At 35.7% G+C, this 12,977-nt stretch overlaps 1 protein-coding gene across 1 annotated transcript; it reads right to left on the reverse strand.

Annotated features, from left to right (window-relative positions):
- Nucleotides 1-1,043: 1,043 nt before the first annotated feature.
- On the reverse strand, nt 1,044-9,711 carry LOC150107778 (serine hydrolase-like protein). The gene is made up of 3 exons (XM_090392186.1): nt 9,699-9,711; nt 6,533-6,565; nt 1,044-1,936 (listed from the first exon to the last, which is right to left on the reverse strand). The coding sequence occupies exons 1-3, from the start codon at nt 9,709-9,711 to the stop codon at nt 1,044-1,046; spliced, it is 939 nt and encodes a 312-aa protein (XP_090248312.1).
- Between the last annotated feature and the right edge of the window lie 3,266 nt (nt 9,712-12,977).

The following is a 12,977-nucleotide window of genomic DNA, read 5'->3' on the forward strand; positions in this document are numbered from 1 at the left end:
TCTTCTCTTTGTCACACTCTTCCTCCAATACTAGATGAACGGCATAGAACCATTGACCTAACTAACTTCTCTTCCATTCCATCTTCTTCTGTCCTGTGGATCAATATAAAACTGTTTCCAACAGTGCAAGCAACATATGCTTGTTCACTGAAAACACCGATGTTCTATAAGTTTTGTAACATTATGTCAGGGAGTATGATATCTATTATTACTTTTACTTATATATTTATTTTTTTTTGTATTTTTGTTGCCAGATTGTAATTTTTTGAAGAGGATGATATAAAAATGCAGAAATACATTAATGTCTGACGGTTACCTAATTGAGGTTTTCTGCTTCCTTCGGACCAACCGTGCAAATTATATATTCAGTGGAAAACATTATATCAGATATATAATTTTGTTTCGAGTAATTCTCCTCTATACTTGTAAATAGATAAAAAAAATTAAACTAAAATGACACAAATGTTTTAATTCAGATCATCAATAACAAGTTTCGTTAAATTGCATCATGCCAGAGCAGAATTATTAACATCAGTTCCAATTCATTTGACAAATTTTATCAATGAAAGCCATTCGATCAGATTACAAACTGAACTATACCAACATCTCACTGAGCACATCTTTCTTCCTAACGTTATTCAATTCTATCCAATCACAGCGAATTATACAACCAATAATTTGCAAGTACTTCATTTCTGCGTCTGCAATTGGTTCAAGTGAAACAACATTTCGAAAGGCTGAAGAAATTTTCTGTAAGAATTCAAAATACTAAATTTCATAAAAATAAATCGGTTATATTCGCGTAATAATTTGCCCAAGGAGGAACTCATCAGTTGAAATAAAATAAGGTTCTGGCTCATTTGCCAAACTCGTCTTAAGGCGAGTTCGAAAAGAAAGCAAAATAAACATTAGCAAAACATTCCGACATCCACTTTGTAAAACATTATCGGGAGATCTATGTTGCATCTTATATGAAGTTTACAAAGTATTCTTTTTTATTCCTTTACCACGAAGAAAGAAATGGAAGTGTCACATATGCAAAGTTAGAAACGAGATAATTTTAATCCCTCAAAGAACGTGTTTATAAGAGGAGCAATGAGTTCCGGATTGTTAATGTGAACAAAATGATTGGCGTTGACCTCTACGTGTTCGAATTTTCTGCAGCGCCTTTCATACATTTCGATGAATTCACTGCTGCATCCGTTTGTATATTCAAGAAACGAACTCTGATTGGCTGTGATTGCCAACAGACTGCATTTTATACCGGAAACATATGCCTTCATGGCATCGTGTGGGAGGGCGTTCATCTCTGTACAACATGCGCGAGGATCTCTGGTGAATACAACTCCTTTTCCGCATGGAGACCTTCTTGTGCCTCTTTTCAAAAGAATTTTCGCAGATTCTTCTGTGAGTTCATTATTAACACTTTCGTTAAATTTTTCGACAGCTTCTTTTTCTGTGTACACTCGAGATGGTGCATTCAGTTTCTTTTCGCTTTGAAAAATGCAGTCGCAGGCTTTCCTCGTCCACACTTCGAGATTTTCTATAGGCCTGCTGAAAGGTTTAGCCATATCTATAGCGATTATCGTATCTATTCGCTCAGGATAAACAGCGGTTGTTAATAGTGCAATTCCTGCTCCAAAACTGTGACCCAGAAGAGAAAACCGCTTCCATCCAAAGTAATCAGCCACGTGCTTCACTTCAAGGACCTTCTCTGGAATATGATAAACACAGCCCGGTGGTTTGTGGGAAGAGAGTCCGTTCCCCAACTGATCAATGGCAACGATGTGCAGTTTTCGCGATAAAAGAGGAATTAGCGTATCAAATGTGCCGGCATTGGCCTGCCACCCATGAAGTGCTAGGACAGGCTCACCTTCTGTGCCCCACTCCTTCGCTGCAATGTGACCAAATGGATGAGGAATCTGCAACTCTCGAACTGGCCAAGAAGAAGGTGAAGTACTGTCAGATTTCTGTAGATGAGTAGTGCTGCTTCCTAAATGAGAATCCCATCTGGAAAATGACCTGAAATAACAATAAAAAATTAGTTTTCATCTTTTTATAAAGAAAAATTATAATAATAGCAACATCAGATTACGTAAAAATGATCAGAAAGTTCATATACTGATATTGCTTTTCTCTTATTAAAAAACAGCGACAGTTTCTTTGGTGTTACATCCCTTGATCTAATGAGAACTGATCCAATCAGTTAGCATTATAAAAAAATATATATAAAAAAAATTGAAATGCTTTGCAATTAGTCTGTATTGTGTCTGAAATCTCTGAACTCTACGTTGTTTCACTTTGTAGAGCTCAGGGATTTCAGACATAATACAGTATATATCTGTTATGATTTTGGGCCACGAGATGGTATCACCTGTCTTCACTAATAAGAAGCTCCGCTCAAAGGATTACTTGGTTATTAAAGAACACACTAATATGTACAGATAAAGAAGTTATTATTCCTCTTAAAAAGAGTTGAAACGTCCACATCCGGATTACTGTGCTCAGGTCGGGTGGCCTGGATTCCTTGGAGATGAGGAAGTGGTAGAAAAGATTCACAGATGACCAAGTTGGTAAGTACTGTAAGAAATGCTCCCTACATTGATAGAGCGAGAGTATATGAGTTACAGAATTTGGTTGATAGGCGGAGAACAGAGGATATGATAGAAAACATTTAAGTTACTAAAAGATTTTTATAAGTTTGATGCAGGGGAAATATTGGGACAGTAGTGGAAAATCAAAAGGGCATCACTGGAAATTAAGTAGTGGTGTGGTTAACAAGGGTGTGAGGACTAGATTTTTCGCTTGGAGAGTGGTGAATGAATGAAATGCTTTGCCTGACTCAGGTGTGAGTGCTTCGTCTTTCGAGAAGAAAAGGCATGATAGATATTGTGTGGATAGGTTTGTGATTCCCGCGATGAGTCTACTGACTCCAAGGAGATTCCCGTATAATAATAATAATAATAATAATAATAATAATAATAATAATAATGATCTCACCTCTGATACTTTTGCGTTCACTGATAGTTCACTATCATTGAACTATCAGCGATAGCTGAAGAGTGGACACCGGGTGCTTACGAAATTCAAAAATTTAGTTACGGTTAAAGGAGCTCTACTCGCTCCTTGGGAATAAAAGGAGTTAGAGGATTTGGCTATTTATTTTAATGCATTGCGACACTGTTATGTTGGGTTAGCAATGTTGAGACGTTTCTCCTCTTTAATTTTCATGCCATGTTTTCAGAAAAATGTACTGTTGGTAGTCACACGTATTTCATCAATGATAGAAAAATCAGTGTGCGATGTTTTCTTCTTATTGTTGAACTTTTATGTATAAAACTAATAGCAATCCAGTTATCGTCATAAGATTATAGCTATTGACTTAATGTGCACAGTTGATTTTGGTATCCCCAATTCATCTTCAATCAATCTCACGGACGATTTCTGGTTTTCTTTGATGAAATCACGCACTTTTTGGATGTTAACTTCGTTAAGTCCAGTTTTTGGACGGCCCGGCTTTTCGTCGTCCTCAAGCGTCTCACGACATTTTTGAAATCGCTTAAACCACTCGTAAGCTTCAGTGCTGGATGAGCATTCATCACCGTATGCGTTTTGAAGCATTTGATGCGTTTCGGTAAAACTTTTACCAAGTTTAACACAAAAATTAATCGCAGCTCTCTGTTTGAAACTCATTTTCTGACCGTTCGTCAAAACACACTGTCACTCTTGGCACCATAACTCAGCTTCTAATGAAACAAATGTCATAAACAGTTGGCACAACACTAATGAAGGTTGCCGCTTTCGATAACAAAAAGATACAACAGGTGGTGCCACTAGTTTCGTCTATTTTCGAAAAGTTCGGTTTCGTTTTGGACAGAGGGTATAGAACTGTCAAAGGAATGAAGGTGTTCGATTACAGTAATGATTTTACAGTTTTTTTGGGAATCGCAAACCAGAAGATACAGTGAATAATAAAGTATAAAAATTTTAGAAACAGAGTAGTTAATCTTTGAAAATTTAATTTCAATAAACTATTCCACAGATTACAAGGTCTGATACGAGGTGTGAGGAATTTATTTCGGTATTTTTAATGGGAATTCCACGCACGCAAAGATTGTAATCCCATAGTTACGAGTATGAGTTAATGTGGACAGGATTATCCGGAAATCCAGCTCTACTCACCACACAAAGATTTCTGTCGAGCCACTGCAGGCATTCCGTAAGCAATGTGGAGATTGCATCACAAGCGATGAAAATCTTTTACCATAAACACATTTACAAAAATCCGTGTCCACGATGGGATTTGAAACCACAACCTGTCGGGGAGCAGAGACACCAACCTCTCGACTGACCAAGTCGGCAAATGAGACTATATATTTTATAATGTACTGTGTGTAAGCCATCCTCTCACTGTTTGGATAGGGCGTGATTTATCTTACGGAAGATGGGAAATTAGAAAGAAGAGGATCAGGGTTTACTTTTTGTACAAACCGATCCTACATACGAATGGTTCAGAAATTAGACTAACTGTTGATGGGCCAAGGTTCGGTAGAGAGAAAGTTAAAGGATTTACGGATATAAGATGTTTCTCAGACATTTTTAAAAAAATAATTATATGCTGTTCACTTGTGTTATTGATGTGTCCATCTTACTTTAATAGCAGGTATCTAAACTAGTGTTGCTAAATGAAAAATACTAAAAACAGCTAAATCTTTAAAAAGAGCTAAAAAAGGAGTTTAAAAAAATTGGAAGCTAAAATTTTAAAAGTAGTAGCTGATACTTTTAAGTTACTTACTGTATTCAAGTTGAAGTGATACTTGCATATAAGTGGCTAAATACATCTTCCATGTGGTCTTCTAAACTAAAAAATGGAGATTACATATACTATTATGGGAAAACTAAAGGACAATACGGAGTGGGATTTCTAGTTAAGAAAACAATTACGCACCTTATAGAAGAATTTAATTATACAGACGAAAGAATAATTGAAATTACACTTAAAATAAACTCTAAACTTAAAATCAGGATCATCCAAATATATGCTCCCACATCATCCCACACTGATGAAGAGATAGATGCATTTTATGAATCACTGCAGCGCACTCTAGATAAAAAAAGAAATAGCAATCAAAACTTTACACTAATAATGGGCGATTTTAATGCCAAAGTTGGTCATCCCATTCACCAAATGGACACAACAGGACCATACGAACATGGTACAAGCAGCAACTCAGGAATGGCTCTTACAGAATTCTCTATCAGTAACAAGCTTTATGTTATGAATACATTTTTTTTAGAAAGCCCTCAAAAGAAAATGGACAAGTCCAAACGGAGAAATAAAAACTGAAATAGATTATATACTATGTAATAATAAAGAAATAGTTCAAGTTACTTCAGTACTAAATCAAGCAAAAACAGGAAGTGATCACAGACTGGTCAGAACCAAAATTAAAATAAATCCCAAATTGGAAAGAATAAAATGGCTAAACAACAAAAAATTTATACCCCATCGAAAACAAGAAGAAGCATTACGAAGAACAACTCAATCAAAAACTAGACTTAATAAATATATTTGAAGAAGACATAAATAAAATAAGCAAAAACCTAACGGAAGTAATAATCTCAAAAGCCAACGAATTCAAAAACAACAAACAACAAAAAGACTATAAACTTTCAGAGGAACCCTACGACTACTAAAAATGAGACGAAATATGAAACAAGACAAAAACTGAATTTCTAAAATAGAATATGCAGAACTATGCAAAACAATAAAAAAAGAGAAATGAAATAAGATCTTATAACACTAAAAATATAAAAGAAACAATCGAAAACAATAAAAATATGAAAATACTAAGAAAATGTATCACTTGGCAAAAGTCAAATAACTGCAATAAAAGATAAGAATGGAACTACCATAAAGAACCAAGAACAAATCCTACGCAGGCTAGAAGAATTTTATAAAGAATTGTATAGTGATCCGTCAACAGATAAATCAAATATGAATAACTCTTTCTCATTTCATATGGAATTCATCCCCCTCTTCACTTCAGATGAAATAAAACAAGCATTAAAGCAAATGAAAAATGGAAAATGTCCCGGTGAAGACCTAATTCACATCGAATTAATTAAATGGGGAGGAAACAATATAATTCACCATGTCACAAACTTACTAAATTTATGCGTAGAAGAGGGGAAGATACCAGAAAATTGGAAAAATGCTACTCTGATACTGTTATTTAAAAAACGGGACAAAGAAGAAGTAAAGAACTGTAGACCAATTAGTATTCTCTCCAATCTGTTCAAAATTCTCACAAAAGTAATAACAAACAGGTTAACACCTATTCTAGACTCAAATCAACCAGTAGAACAAGCAGGATTCCGTGAAGGCTTCAACACAGCTGATCATATTCATGCAGTAAAACAAATAATAGAAAAAGCAGAAGAAAACCAATTGCCTTTCTGTTTAGCCTTCATTGATTATGAAAAAACATTTGATTCCATCACAACTAACGCAATAATCAATGTACTCCAGAATCAGGGAGTTCCTGGAGAATATATGGACCTCCTCCAGGTAATATACCTCACTGTAACAGCAACAATCCAACTTCACACGAGTAGCAATAAATATCAATTGAAAAAGGTGACCGACAAGGAGACTGTCTATCACCCAAAATCTTTACAGCAGTTCTTCAAGAAATATTTAATAATATAAACTGGACAAACCTTGGCATAAAAATTAATAACAGAAACTTAACACACCTAAGATATGCAGCGGTATCATAATTTTTGCAAACACTCCAGAAGCCTTAATATAATGATAGAAGACCTATATCATGAAAGCAGAAAAGTCGGTCTAAAGATGAACAGAGAAAAAACTAAAATCATGTTTAATCGTTTAGTAACACCAAAAAACATAATAATAGAAAACATTTTTTTGGAAAGAGTCTCTTCATATACGTACATACTTAGATCATCTCATTGACCTAAACTGTAGACTCCAAAGTAAATAAATAGGAGAGTTCAACTTGCTGGGGTGCATTCAGAAAAATTGAAAAGCATTTTTTAAAACAATGATGTCCCACTCTGTTTAAAAAGGAAGACATTTAATCAGTGCATACTTCCAGTCATCTCATATGGTTGCGAAACTTGGTGGCTAACAAGAGCACTGGCAAATAAATTAACAACAGCTCAAAGATAAATGGAGAGGTTGATGCCTGGCATCACATTAAAAGATAAGAAGCGAAACACCTGGATAAGAAGCTAGACTCGCATCACTGACATCATTCTTCACCACAAGCGACTAAAATGGAAATGGGCCGGACATTTATCCAGAAGAGAAGATGAGAAATGGACAACATTACTTACGAACTGGATTCCTAAAGAAGGGAAACGAAGCCGATGATGTCCTAAAAGAAGGTGGAATGCTGAACTGTCAGAGTTTATTGGGGAAAGTTGGTCAACCATTGCCAAGAACAGAGAATGGTGGAAAGAACTGGAGGAGACCTTCGTCCAGCAGTGGACAGAAAAATGGCTGAAAAGAAGAAGAAGAAGATGAAGAAATTATTGCACGCTGAGCAATTTCTTTAAATGGATTACTTCATAATAGCTCAGTGTTTTCTATATTCGACCATTTATTCAAGTGGATAGTATTGTACTGGTATTCAGCAGCAGCAACACCTTTTTCTGTTTTCAGCATTATTTCTAAGATGGAATAACAGGTTCTTTTATATGTTTTAGGATATTGTCAACAGAAAAAGAAGACATCATTCTTAAAATATTCAAGTTTTCAGGCAACCTTTGCTTAAGCTATTTTGAAGAGACCAAAAAGAAACTGTCTTGCTCTACTACTAAGATTTCGCTCATCATTTTGCGTTATTTTCTTTTGTGTGATCAACTCTGAAATTTTTCTTTCAAATATGTAACCAAGATTTGGACTAGGATCCAAAATAGTCATCAATCTCTGACTCTACAGGGTCGACTGTGGATGGTGGTAGCACTAACATATTAGCAATAGAGCGAATCAAACGAGAAAGGTCTTCAAATAATCTCATGTTATCTGCACTGTTAGAAGCGAAAATTTTGTTAACTTGCTGAACTTGAACTAGAACAGGATGCAAAAATAAAAGGTACAGCAGATTCCTTTCATCTTTGTACATCTTCCACAAAATTTGAGCTTTGTAACATTTCTCAGTCACACTCACGACTTCGAAGTGAGTTTTTAATTCCAACCACTGGCTGAGAATTTTGTCTACTGAAGTTCAATGGAGAGCCAATTGCTTGTTGCACAATTGCTTACAATTTTCAGAGGAGCATCATTTTCGTTGATAGTTTGATACAGCTCTTTGTATGCTGCTTGTCTTGAAGAAGAATGTGAAAACCACTTATGTTTCGGCAACTAAAAATTCTAATTTTCCTGGGAGAGAGATCCTGCACAAGTGTGAGACATGCGCATACACATCTAATTAAAATTAAGGAGGGAATATATGCCTTCAGTTGTTCATGAACGCCATTATTGACACCAACCATAACACTGACATTGTCTGTACCGTTTGCAATGAAATTTTTAATGTCCAGTTTCTTGGTCAAGAGCTCTTTTTTCAGTGCAGCCACAATACCACTACCTTCACACTTTTCTAGAACCACCATGCTCAGAAATGTATGCATAATTTTGTTGAATTTCCTGCTATAATAAATGATGGCCATTCCTAAAATATTATTCACTGTGATATCATTCAATTCGTGTATTAGGAAGCTAAAAATTTCATCTCCAGTGTCCACAATTAGATCTTCAAAATGCTCACTTAGAATATTCAGTGCATTTTTACATTTTTAAATATCATCCCAGGCAGCATAATTTGACTGTCTGGGATGATATTTTTGCAAGGATCTACTAGATGATCGCAACTGTTGAATGATGAGTGACAACAAAGAAATAATGCTAACCTACCTTCAAAGTTCACGGTCTCATCAGACTTTTTCACAAGCATATTTATAATAGGAACAGCCTTATATGGAACTGCAGCAAGATGTTTCTTAGTTTCGCTATGCTTTACAAGCTGACAATATTTAGCAGCTATATCACATCTGCAAAACTTATAGTGGCCTTTTGTAGCGTCACCAGGAACTTCACACAACCATCTACTAAACATTCCCATTTACAGCCACTCCCTCCTAAATCTTTGCTTGTAAGCTTTATTTTTCTCTTTGCTTATTTTTGAAGAATGTTATGCAACTCTTTACTGCAACGAATTACGATCAGTCTTTGAAAACTTCCCACTCGCTATAACTACCAACCAGAACAATGTGCAAACACTAACTTGCAGCGATGCTATCAACTTTAAAACGACAAAATGGCAGACTGTTGGGCCATGTGACTGACTGACGTCATCATGTATTTGAAACGTGTACGATCCTCGTACCAAATGTACAATCATCATCATCATTAGTGTTCTGTCTCTTGACAGGTCCAATGGTATAACTCAGCAGATTCTCTTCCCCCAATTTCCTCTGTCTCTTGTTCCTCCTTCATTTCCTGATATCTTCTTGTTCCCATTATATCATCAAGCATCGTTAGTCGTCTTCTTCCTCTTGGTCGCTTTCCTTCAATTTTCCCTTCTATCATTCTTTTCAGTAGGCTGTCTCCTCTTAATACATGTCCTATCCAGTTATGCTTTCTTCTTCTTATGGTCTTTAGTAACTGGAGACTCTCATCACTTTTGTTGTCTTTGCGTTAATTTTCATACCATATTTCTTGCCTATATTTTCAAACTTTTGCATTAGGTGCTGTAGTTCATCTTCGGTATTAGCTAATATTGCTTGATCATCTGCAAATCTAATATTTTGTATTGTTCTTCCTCCAATAGTGATTCCTCTTTCCTCTTCATAAAATACTTCTTTTATCATTTCTTCTGCAAATATATCGAAGAGCGTCGGTGACAGGCAGCATCCCTGTCTTACACCTCTGCCAATCACACATTTTTTAGTTTTTCCTACTTTTGTCTTTATTATGGCCGTCTGGTTCATACATAATTCAGCTATTAACCTTCGGTCTCTCCAATCTAAACCTATTTTGCGTAATATTTCCATCAGATTTTCCCATTTCACCATGTCAAATGCTTTTTCAAGGTCGATGAAACAAATATAAACTTCTTTATTTACTTCTATATTCCTTTCGCATATGGTCCTCATTACTCAAATTGCATCTCTGGTTCCTCTGTCTTTTCTAAATCCAAATTGATCATCCCGCAGAAAATACTCCACTCTATTATACAATCTTTGATTTAATATTCTTAGCAGTACTTTGGAGGCATGTGAGAGTATGCTTATAGTTCTGTAGTCACTGCACTTAGCAGGATTGCTTTTCTTTTCAATTGGTATAAGAATACTCTCTGTGAAATCTTTATGCCATACTCCTGTTTTGTAAATGAGGTTGCAGAGTTTCCATGTTTCTGTTATACCTTTGTTCTTCAGTTGTTTTAGGATTTCACTAGGTATTCCATCCACTCCTTCCATATTTCCACTTTTTAATTCCTTAATTGCTGTTTCTACTTCTCTCTTTAGTATTTCAGGACCTCTTTCTTCTGTTGAGATTTCATTTTGCTCTTCCAATTCAATTTTTGTTTGTCTTTCATTTTTTGCGTAAAGTTCTTCGATGTATTCTTTTCATCTTTCACCCTGTGTTTCAATATCATAAATCATTTTCCTTGCTTGTCTTCTAATGGCAGATTTCTTATATTTTTTTAATATTTGTAATTTCTTTTGCTTTTTCAAACATTTTATCATATCGCCCCCATTTTTTCCATTTCTTCAATTTCTTTGCATTCTGTTTTCAACCATTCCTCTCTTGCTTTATCAGTTTCTCTTCTCAGTTCATTATTTAATTCTTTGTATTTTCTTCTTCCCTCTTCAGTGTTTACTTTTTCCATCTTCTTCTTTCTTCCATATTTCTTATAATTTCATTTGTAATCCATGGCTTTTTAATTATTTTCCCTTCCACAAAACCCATCTCTTCAGCAGCTGTTTCATATATCAAGTTTCTCAGTTGATTCCATTTTGCATTAACATTCATAGTTTCTTCAGATATATTCTCTTTGATCCTTATTCTATTTTCCAGTTCTTCTCTGAATTTCCTACCTGCATCTCCTTTGAGTTTTTCTAGGTTCCACCTTTTCTTGCTTTTACCTTTGTTTATTTTCTTATATCGTATTCTTAATTCCATGACAAGAAAATTATGGTCTGAGTCAATATCAGCTCCTGGATATGTTGATATCCTTTTAACACTGTTTCTCTACCTGTTTTGTATTAACATATAATCAATCTGGTATCTTGCGATATCACCTGGCATTTTCCATGTATATCTTCTTCTCTTTGGAAGATTAAACCAAGTATTACCAATGATTAGTTTGTGTCTTTTACAAAACTCTATAAGTCTTTCACCTGTCTCATTCCTTTTTCCAAGGCCATACTTCCTGTTATTCCCTTCTCTACCTTTTCACCTACAACCGCATTCCAGTCTCCCATGCAGATGTTACCCCTTTTAGTTCTGTCTTCTTCCATTATCTCTTCTATTTGATTATATATCTCTTCTACTTCATTTTCATCATGGTCACTTGTCGGCATATATATATATATATATCTGTATAATAATTATGTCCACAGGATTTGCTTTCAGTTTAATCATAATCACTCTGTCACTTTTATATATTATTTTTTCTACTGAATTTTTAACCATTTCATTCAAAACAAATGCTACTCATTTTCCCCCCGTGTTCTACAGGAATATATAATTCTATAACCATCACTTTCAAAATCTCCTATATCTTCCCATCTGACTTCACTTAGACCAACCACATCCAGTTTATTCCTCTCCATTTCTGTCTTCAAGTTCTCTAATTTACCAGCTCTTAACATTGTTCTTACATTCCAAGTTGCAACATGTATAGTTTCAATCTCATTCTCTCGTGGATGTCTAATTTTCTTCCCATTTTCCTCAATACTTGGGATCCCATCCTACCATTGTCCATTTGAGGATTTCGTTGGTTAACTACCCGAGAAGCCACATTTCTTCTTCTGTCGTGCATGACATCCGTTGTTTGCCGATAGACCCCATTTTTGCCAGTTGCGGAAACTAAATTTGTCGAGTTCACCATATTTCTGGGAAATAATACTGACGTGGTTTCCCGTTGCCTTCCTCAGGAAACCATTATGGTATGGTTTCAAACCTGGGAGAGAATCAGACTCCCACTGCTTAATATAGGCTACTCCTCTCACTACTAAAGGTAGAAAATAAAGTAAATAGAAAAGATGCACCCCTAGCCCATGAATTACTCTAATAGCATTGGGGGAGAAGGAACGAGAAGAGGGGAAGTATAAAGAAAGAAGATAGGGATCAGTCTACAGATAATACACGCAAGATTTAAATTTAGCGCCATTTGTGCGGTAAAGTGTTGCCAACGAGAAAAAAAAAAGACAGCGTGACAGCTGACAGTTCAGGGTTATTAAAAATGGACCACACACAGCGAAGAGAGTTCGTTGAATGGATTATGGAACAACAACAAGTGGATGCTTATTTTTCGAACAAAATCATCTTCAGCGATGAGACTCATTTTCATCTCGATGGCTTCGTTAATCGAAAAAATTGTCGCATTTGGGGTTCAGAAAATCCACGAGTGATTGTTGAGAAACAAATACATCCACAACGTGTCACTGTTTGGTGCGGATTTTGGGCTGGAGGCATCATCGGTCCATTCTTCTTCGAAAATGCGGCTGGTAAGGCAATAACAGTTAATGGTGCTCACTATCGCGACATGAGAATCCAGTTTTTTGTGCCTAAATTGCAAGATATGGATGTGGACGAATGTGGGTTCAACAAGACGGTGCCACATGCCATACAGCCCGAGAAACAATTCAGTTACTGCATGAGTCATTTCCTGGTCGTGTAATTTCCCGTTTTGGTGATCAGAATTTGCCGCCCAGAT

This window comes from Typopeltis vanoorti, chromosome 4 (assembly GCF_054136105.1).
Source record: "Typopeltis vanoorti isolate ZY-2024b chromosome 4, IOZ_Tvanoo_1.0, whole genome shotgun sequence".
NCBI lineage: Eukaryota > Metazoa > Arthropoda > Arachnida > Uropygi > Thelyphonidae > Typopeltis > Typopeltis vanoorti.

Excerpts from the sequence above, each read along its gene's own strand:
- LOC150107778 (XM_090392186.1), bottom strand. Across the intron at positions 1,937-6,532 it reads TCTCCAGGAACTCCCTGATT|TTCGAGAGTTGCAGATTCCT; the intron begins CTGGAGTACATT and ends CTTCTTGGCCAG.